Genomic DNA, 10,243 nt, shown 5'->3' with positions numbered 1-10,243 from the left:
GAAATAAATTTCATATATTTTTTATATACATATACAAAGCACATATATATTATGTAAACACAAACTTTTATTTTGGATGCGATTAATTGCGGTTAATCGATTTCACAGCACTAATTCAATTATTCATGTTCTGGATTTGGCATTTTACCTATACATTTTAATTTGTTCCACCGTTTTTATTGATTGTCTGCAGTGTTGGACAGTAATTAGTTAGTAATGCATTACAATAATACTATTACTTTCCCTGGTAACTAGTAGTGTAACTAATTACTCATAAAATTTAAATTATAATATTACAGTTACCATCCAAAAAATGGCTAGTTACTACTTTTTTTGTCATTGTCACAATGAATCGCTGATGATTTGAAATTCAAATTCAAAATTTTCAGTAATTAGCTCAACACTAATTATCTATAGATGGTATTTTAGATTAAACAAATAAACACATACGTAAATCAATCAATCAATGAATCAGTCTGGCTTGTTTGTGTTGACAGAACCATAGACAGAACATATCTCAGGACTCTTATTTTGAAGCATAACGCTGCCTTGAGTCATACACTGTTTGCCTTTAGCCATGTTATTGTTTTCATACCACAAATCTTCCACGGAAGGATTAATGTTTGCTCTTTATAGTAGGTAAATTGTTTGTTTGTCTTTTAAATAATATATATATCTTGCAATAAACACCTTTTGCTATTGCATTTCTCTTAGGCTAGTTAACTGGCTAACAGCTTCGCTTCTAACACTGCATTATTGGCTCTTTTTGTCGAGGTCTTGTTACATACTTATTTTATTCGAATATTATGTAGATATTTATATTTAGTATGAGTTGTTAGTATTTCGATATCAGTTTAGTGATTGAAACAGCTTGTCATGTAAATTCATAGACAGAATGACTATAAAACTTGCCTGTAAGAGGCTGAAATGTTGAGATATGCATATAAATGGTTTAATTACTAAAAAGATGAGTCCTTTCCTTTTCCAGATTGTAGAATGCATCCATCACATCAATGCCTTAATTGATCTGTGCTGTCAGGTAAACAAACATCTCATTTATTTACATGGCTATTTCTGCACAAGCACTAAGACTGTAATACATGCAAAAAACATTTTTTATGTTTAGCATGAACGACATGAACCTCAGCCCAGTGGGCATGGACCAGCTCAGCGTGCCTGTTAGTGCAAGTCACCTCGGCTTACCCACATCCCCAACGCACAATCCCATCACCACTCCAGGTCAGAACTCTAATGTCTTTAAGATGATTATACATATATTGCTTGGTATGGTGTGAGAAGTAACACTATTTGGTTTTATTTCAGGCATGCCAGTCGCTATACCAAGTTTAGGTCCGTCACTTGGGCCTCTTCCTTCTGCACTATCCCTGATGTTACCCATGGGTCCTTTAGGAGACAGAGGTGTTATGTGTGGCCTTCCAGAGAGAAACTATACATTACCACCTCCTCCATACCCACACCTGGAGAGCAGCTACTTTAGACACATCCTTCCAGGTAATGTTGCAGAAAAACTGTTTGGATGCACTTTAAATCAAGGGTTGACAATCTTTTTTGGGTCAAAGGATTTCCCTTGTACAACAAATCTTTCTTAATAACACAGTATAATATCTTATATTAATAACTGATGTATATTTACAACTTTTGCAAGGATCCTAAATTCATTGTGCACACGATTTATTGTCAAACAGAGAGAAATGTATGTGTTAATCAATTGAGATGGAATATATAAAAAAAACAGTATTTATTAAAATATAATTTGCTCTACAGAGTTATCTAATCCTATTGTTGTCGGAAATTATAAATTTTTGCTCAAATACATTATTTATATAAAGCTTTAGAGCAAATTCATTTTTTAGGCTAAATTATATTTTATAGGATATATTATTTCTGCCATACATTTTATATAAAGCTTTAAAGCAAATTAAACATGTTTCAATAAAAGTCAATAAAAGTTTTAAATATTTGTTTATTTAGTCTATATTTGAATATTTTATGTCTGCCAAAATAATTTTAAAGTCAATCTTCAGGTCAAATGTATTTATTTATAATTTTCTATCGAAAGTAATTTAAATAAGGCTTGTGAGCAAATTGATTTTTATATATTTGTTTTTTAGTTTATATTTGTATTTGTATATATTTACCAAAATAAATTTTTAGGGCAAATTAAGCAAATTTAAAATACATTTTAAATGTAGAAATGTATTTATATAAAAATCTATAATTAAAAATGGATATGTATATTGTATATGTATTTTAATTTAAGCGTATTGTTGGCAGAAATAATATATTCTATAAAATGTTATTTTATTTTTTTTAATTTAAATAAAACTTCAGAGCAAATTTTTGTAGGCAGACATATATTTTTATAGTATATACAATTCCTGCCATACCTTTTATATTTTTCAAGTCAAGCTTTAGGGCAAATTATGTTCATTTAAAATACATTTTTAAATATGGACATGTATTTCTTTATTTGTTTATTTATAAACCTATATTTAAAAATGTGTTTATTTATCCTATAAAATGTTTTATTTATGTTGGAATTTAAATAAAGCTTTAGAGCAAATTCATTTTTATTCATTTTTTTTTTTGGGGGTAGGCAGAAATTTATTTTTATAATATACTATTTCTGCCATACATTTTATATAAAGCTTTAGGGCAAATTAAACTCATTTAAAATACATTTTTAAATATAGAAATGTATTTATTTATTTGTAAATCTGTATTTAAAAATGTGTTTATATATTCTATAAAATGTTTTATTTCTGTCAGAATGTAATTTAAATAAAACTTTATAGCAAATAAAATTTTACTCATTTTATTTAGGTTACACAGAAACAACACATTGCATTATATGAAACTTTAGAGCAAATTATTGCCTTTAAATACACTTTTTAAATATAGAAATTTATTATTGTAATTCTATGAATATTTTTTTTATGTCTGCTTAGTTTGCTCCAAAGCTTTAATTAAAAGTGTATTGTAAGCAGAAATAATATATTCTTTAAAATGCTTATTTCTGTCTAAATGTAATTTAAATGAAGCTTTAGAGCAAACTATTTTTAGAGCAAATGATTACATTTAAGTACATTTTTAAATATAAATATATTTAATTCTATAAATAAAAAACGTTTACATCTGCCTAATTTCTGTCAAGCTTTAATCATAATGTATTGTTGGCAGACGTAATATATCATATCTCATATCATATAAAATATTTTATTCCTGCCAAAACACATTTTATTTAAGCTTAAGAACAAATATTGTTTACAGTTCACTGACCACTTGCAGTACCTTCATGGAACCCCAGGGGGCTGTAAATATCTTTACAATAATGTATCAAATTAATAAACCAGTTTGTCTTTTTTTTATCTTTTTAGGTATTCTGTCATATCTGGCGGATCGTCCCCCTCCCCAATACATTCATCCCAGCAGCCTTAACATGGATGGGACTCTTTCTGTGTCCAACAACAACCCCTCTGGCTTAGACCCGTACAGCGGCCCCGGCGGCCCTCTAGACCAAGGCATGGTAACCCTTGACACAAGACAGGTCGGAGGCCAGTCCAGTCTCCACCAAGGAGGCTCTCACGAAGTACAGCTAGACGCCACAGGACTAACCATGGAGTCACGTGTAAGTAGTCCGATGTCTCCTGATGGAATGGAAGAGGACTTGGCCACCATGGAGCGTGTCGTGGTGGCAGAGTCCCAGCAGCAACTGGGTACCAGACCTCAGCCTCATGAGGGTTTAGCAGGTGTGGACTCCTCAGGAGGTGTTATGCCCCTGCATGGAGCAGGGCTGGAGCTCCCAGTTGTAATGGAGCAAGAGCACATGGGCGGCAGAGTGGGAACCAGCAATACAGGAGCAGGCGGCCCAGGAACTTTGAGTGAAGCCTTGCACTCTGCTGGAGAACTAAACTCTGGGGTGGTTAGTGTGGTGCTCACGGGAGCCATGCCGCCACAAGCTCAATTAGAACCGGTATCTCTACATGGACCTTCAGGAATGGGACTCGAGCCTGTAAATGTGTCACCCATCACCGCAGAAGTGTCTCTTGGGCCGGACAACAGTCTAGTGCTGGTGAACTCTACATTACAACTAGAAGACTCAACATCTAATAAAGAAAACATGGCCACTGCCTTCAACATATGTAAGTTTCGCTGGCAGATATAGAATAGTGGATGTGTTTTGGTCCAATCTGATGTGTTTTATTGTCTTTTAGGGTGCACTTTATGTGAGAGGTCATATCCGTCGGACTGCCCTGAGCATGGACCCGTCACATTCATCCCAGACACGCCCATTCAGAGCAGAGCCCGCCTCTCTCTGCCCCGCCCCCTGTGCCTCCGCATTTCTGTAGCTGATGAACCAATCGGTACATGCTTTGTATACAATTCTCAAAACATAAGTAGAGGAATAGTTTACGCAAAAATGAAAATTTTGTCATTAATTACTCACTTTTATGTCGTTCCAAACCTGTAAGACCTCCGTTCATGTTTGGAACACAAATTAAGATATTTTGTATGAAATGCGAGAGCTTTCTGACCCTGCATAGAGAGCAATGCAACTGACACATTCGGGGCACAGAAAGCTAGTAAGGACATTGTTAAAATAGTCCATGTGACATCAGTGGTTCAACCTTAATGTTATGAAGCTGTAAGATTATTTTTTGTGGGCAAAGTAAACAAACTTTAATCAACAATTTCTTCTCTTCCGTGTCAGTCCTCAACACACGTTCCGGAGAATACCACGAAGTATGCTGACGGCACATAAAAAGTATGAAAAAGTTGAATCACTGATGTCACATGGACAGTTTTAACTGTTTTAATGTCCTTACTACCTTTCTGGTAAATAAAATGTTTCAGTTGCATTGCTGTCTATGCAGGGTCAAAAAGTTCTTAATATATTTTAATATCTTAATTTGTGTTGCGAAGATAAACAAAGGTCTTACGGTTTTGGAACAGCATGAGGGTGAGTAATTAATCACAGAATTTTCATTTAAGGGGGAGCTATCCCTTTAAATGAGTAATAGGAAGACATGGCCACTGCCTTCAGCATATGTTCGTTATGCTTGCCGATTTTGAGTTGTGCAGTCTTTGATTGTAACATGGGCATCTTAAAATAAAGTGTAACCAATGTTTGGGTGAGTGACCTAGTTAGCTTGTTAATCATGGTTAATGGGAAGTGAAGTCTATTTGCTTTTGAAAATTTTCTTCAGGAGTGTTTGCTAGAGAGACCATACCCTCCAGGACTTGCTTTGGGCCAATGGTTGGACAGCACTGTAGCAGTGTTGAACTTACAGACTGGTCTGACAAGGATACTCCACAAATATGGAAGGTACCTGCTAAATTTTTAAAAAATCTTTACAGACCCTAAACTTTTAAACACTACTGTATACTAAATGGCATACTCTGCCTATTCGTTTCACTATTAAACTGAAATATCCTTTTGTAAACCTAAGAAAGGCTTAAAAATAAGTCACTGTGTGTTTAATCCAATGTAGATGTTCCACAACGATATCCAAGAGTTTTGTATCGTGACGACAGATGAGCATGAATGCAACTGGATGATGTTTGTACGGAAAGCAAGGTAACAACCTCACTTGATTCTTTAAAAAACTCTTTAAGCTCTTTATTTAAAACCACGCATTATGGCGTATTAAAATCAACTCTATTTGCAGGACTACAGAGGAGCAGACTCTTGTGGCATATATTGACAACGGAAAGCTGTATTTCTGCACATCCAGAGAGATTCTGCCAGATCAAGAGCTGTTGTTTTATTACAGCAGAGACTACAGCAGACAGCTAGGTGGGACTTCCTCCAGCATGTCCTAACCTGTAGGAAGTAAATTGTACCATACATCCACATATACTGTTAGTCAAAAGTTTACATACACCTTGCAGAATCTGCAAAATGTTAATTATTTTACCAAAATAAGAGGGATCATAGAAAATGCATGTTATTTTTTATTTAGTACTGACCTGAATATGATATTTCACATTAAAGACATTTACAAATAGTCAACAAAAGAAAATAATAGTTAAATTTCAAAAGTTTACATACACTTAATTCTTGTGTTGTTACCTGAATGATCCACCACTGTTTTTTTTTTTTCGTTTAGTGATAGTTCTTCACGAGTCCCTTGTTTGTCCCGAACAGTTAAACTGACTTCTGTTCTTCAGAAAAATCCTTCAGGTCCCACAAATTCTTAGTTTTTTTTTTTTTGTGTGTGTATTTGAACCCTTTCCAACAATGACTGTGTGATTTTTGAGATCCATCTTTTCACACTGAGGACAACTGAGGGAATCATATGCAACTATTACAGAACGTTCAAATGTTCACAGATGATCCAGAAGGAAACATGATGCATTAAAATATTTTTCAATGGGCAATACTAAATGAAAAAATATGATATTTAGACAAAATAAGAAAAATGTACACTGTTTAAAAGTTTACACCCCCAGCTCTTAATGCATAGTTTTTACTTCTGAAGCATCAGTGAGCGTTTAAAAGGTGTATGTAAACTTTTGACTTCAGCTGTACTTCATTAAGTTCTACTTTTCTGCATCTCTTCAGGTATACCGAGAGTGCCAGAGGGCCAGATATGTCATTGTGGAAAAGAATGTGCCTCTTTTACAGAGTTTAAATCCCACCTTAGCAGCCATGCACAGAGCCACAGCCCCACCCAGGACCACCCGACTCACGCTACACACAACCAATCCCAGTCGCAGGAGAAGGTACCCAATGAACAGTCTCGCTCTGCTTCCTCTCCACAGTGGCAGTGCCACTCCGACGTGAATGAACATTCCAGCAGTAGCAGCAGCAGCAATGGACACGGTCGGGAGAGGAAGTTTAAATGCAGCATGTGTACACGAGCGTTCACTACGTCTACTAAGCTAAATGTGCATTTCATGGGGCACATGGGCATGAGACCGCACAAGTGTAGCTACTGCAGCAAAGCCTTCAGTGATCCCAGCAATCTCAGAAAACACCTGAGAATCCACACAGGTAAATATGCATGCTGTAGATACTTACATATGAAAATTGCATTTGTTCCTGGTCATATTGTACACAATTGTATACCAAGCCATATAGATATAATAACAAAAAAATCTAATGGATTTACATCCATAAATCATGAGAGGATATTACATAGATTTTTAGTAAAAAGTTTACTATTGGCCAGAAAAATATGATGTTATTTTTACTTCTCTTCTGCAGGTCAGAAGAACTTCAGGTGTACAGTATGTGGGAAGTCTTTTACTCAAAAAGCGCATGTGGAATCGCATATGGTTATACACACTGGTGCCAAGAACATTAAATGTGACCATTGTGACAAGATGTTTGTGAGGAAACAAGATCTCAAACAACACATGTATTCACATTCACTGTAAGGCTGTTTTTCATATTGTTATTTAATGTATAGATTTTAAATATTACTTAAAATGTGTAAATGAATGCTATGCATAATGATATTATATCATATTATATTATCAACTAATTAATACAGTAATATAAATGTTATTTTTTAAAATGTATTATTCCATTATATACCAATATATAATTTTTAAATATCACTTAAAAATTAAAAAATTCATGCTTTTCATAATTATATTATAATATATTATAAACTGATTAATACAATAATATTATAAAATTATTTTATTAATATTAAATTTTTCTTACATTATATACTAATATATCAATAGCCTATATACAATTTTAAAAAAATTATTTAATTTAATAATATATTTATTATTATAGTTAATTATAATTTTATAATTATAAAATTATAAAATAAATATTAATATATAAATATTTATTTGTATATTATATTATTAACTGTTTAATATAGTAATATAAATATCATTTTCAAACGTATCATTACATTACTTCCTCATATATAAATGTTAAATATGACTAAAAAAAGATAAATTAATGCTTTGCTTAATTAAATGTTATTATTTTATATTATTAACCGATTAATACAGTAATATAAATATTTTTCAACAATATTTTATTACATTATATACTAATATACATTTTAAATATTACTTAATGTACAAACGAGTGCTTTGCATAATTATTTCATTATATTATATTATACTTTATATTTTAACTAATTAATACAGTAATATTATAAATATTATTTTTTTAAATGTATTATTATATTATATATACTAATATATCAATTTTAAATATTACCTAAAAATGTATAAATTAATGGGTTGCATAGTTATTATATTATATTATTAACAGATTAATGCAGTAATATTATAAATGTTTAAAAAATGTTTAAAAAAATACTAATTCATAAATTTTAAATATTATTATATCTATAAATGAATGCTTTGGATAATTATTTCATTATAAATGTATTATCACATTATACACTAATATAATATGTAATATATAACTACTGATAGAAAATCTTATTAAAATAATAAATAATAAATAAATTCTAACATTTGATCAAATTAAAAAAAAATTAAATAAATTAAACAGTAATTTGTAACATTATGATTAAATTCATTGAGAATTTAGTTTAAACTTTACTTGTTAACTTTTCCTGACAAAATCATTTTATAGCATGCTTGACAGATATATGGAATAATGTAAACGTATTTTTACATTTTCTAGCACATAATTGTATTACCTTAATATCTTGTTTCCTTGCTATCTTTTCTCTCTTCCAGAGACCGCCAGATAACTTGTCCAAAGTGTGACAAACAATTCTTAAAGACCGACCATCTTAAAAAACACTTGAACTCTCACGACGGCAAACGGGACTTCATCTGTGAAAAGTGCAACAAGGGCTTCCTCACTAAATACCACCTCACACGCCACCTCAAAATCTGCAAGGGTCCTAAGATCGGTCGAGGGGCGGCGCAGGGTGACGAAGGGGAGGAGGAGGAAGACGAGGAGGAAGAGGATGAGGAAGAAGAGAGGGAAGCTGAAGGACGGATCAATCCAGCCAACGAGGAGGAGTGTGGAATAGGCATGAGAGGATATACTTCAGAGAAAACGATGTAACTTCACTCTTAAAGGAACACTCCACTTTTATTGAAAATAGGCTCATTCTCCAACTTCCCCCGAGTTAATAAGTTGAGTTTTGAAATCCATTCAGCCGTTTTCCTGTTCTGGCGATATCACTTTTAGCATAGCTTAGCATAGATCATTGAATCCTATTAGACCAATAGCATCGCATTCAAAAATGACCAATGAGTTTAGATATTTGTCCTATTTAAAACTTGAGTCTTCTGTAGTTATATCGTGTACTAATGCCGGCGGAAAATGTAAAGCTGTGATTTTCTAGGCCGATAAGATTAGGAACTACACTTCCATTTCGGCGTAATAGTCAAGGAAGTTTGCTGCCGTAATATGGCCGAAGCAGGCGCAGTAATATCACGCAGCACATGTGCAAATGCTAACCCAGCTGGGAACTAATTTCAGGCGCTGCGTGATATTACTCCGCCTGCTGCGTCCATATTACAGCAGCAAACTTCCTTGACTATTACACCGAAATGGCAGTGTAGTTCCTAATCTTATCGGCCTAGAAAATCGCAGCTTTACATTTTCCGCAGGTATTAGTACACGATATAACTACATAAGAGTCAAGTTTTAAATACAACAAATATTGAAACTCGTTGAGTCATTTTTGAACGCGATGCTATTGGTCTCATAGGATTCAATGATCTATGCTAAGATATGCTATAAGTGATATTGCCAGAACAGGAAAACGGCTGAATGGATTTCAAAACGGTAAAACTCAACTTATTACCTCGGGGGAGTTGGAGAATGAGCCTATTTCCAAAAAAAGTGGAGTGTTCCTTTAAATGGAACAGGATGAATCCAAACTTGGTGTAGCCTATTTATTTGGCCTTTTTGTGTTCTTTTCTTGTTCTGCCCATCAGCCTTTAATTCCTTTAAACTGCCAAAATTTCTGTCTCTACATTAAATGGCCAACAAAAGTGTCATTAGATTTCAATTATACATTGCATATTTTCAAGTGTCACTTGTTAAAAAAAAACAAAGGACATTGCCTTTTTGTTTACAGTGCTCCTTTTTTTCTGTTTAACCTGGTTAATTCGTTCACAGCAGCCATTCTCTGTATTTATATTGTAAATAAATGAATATTAAAGTTTACACGCAAATATTTACTTATAAACAAGTAATTTTACATGATACTACACTTAATGCAAATGAAAAGCGAGTATTCCTCAGCAGAGTTTT

General features: G+C 33.1%; 1 protein-coding gene across 1 annotated transcript; it reads left to right on the top strand.

Annotated features, from left to right (window-relative positions):
- Window positions 1-547: 547 nt before the first annotated feature.
- On the top strand, window positions 548-10,146 carry prdm4 (PR domain containing 4). Its single transcript, XM_073838279.1, has 12 exons — window positions 548-639; window positions 989-1,039; window positions 1,127-1,239; window positions 1,324-1,512; window positions 3,399-4,163; window positions 4,236-4,385; window positions 5,229-5,347; window positions 5,514-5,599; window positions 5,691-5,818; window positions 6,587-7,018; window positions 7,232-7,400; window positions 8,707-10,146. The coding sequence occupies exons 3-12, from the start codon at window positions 1,128-1,130 to the stop codon at window positions 9,041-9,043; spliced, it is 2,487 nt and encodes an 828-aa protein (XP_073694380.1). The 5' UTR covers window positions 548-639; window positions 989-1,039; window position 1,127; the 3' UTR covers window positions 9,044-10,146.
- Window positions 10,147-10,243: the final 97 nt, after the last annotated feature.

This window comes from Garra rufa, chromosome 4 (assembly GCF_049309525.1).
Source record: "Garra rufa chromosome 4, GarRuf1.0, whole genome shotgun sequence".
NCBI lineage: Eukaryota > Metazoa > Chordata > Actinopteri > Cypriniformes > Cyprinidae > Garra > Garra rufa.
This window is presented reverse-complemented; position numbering and strand designations above follow the sequence as displayed.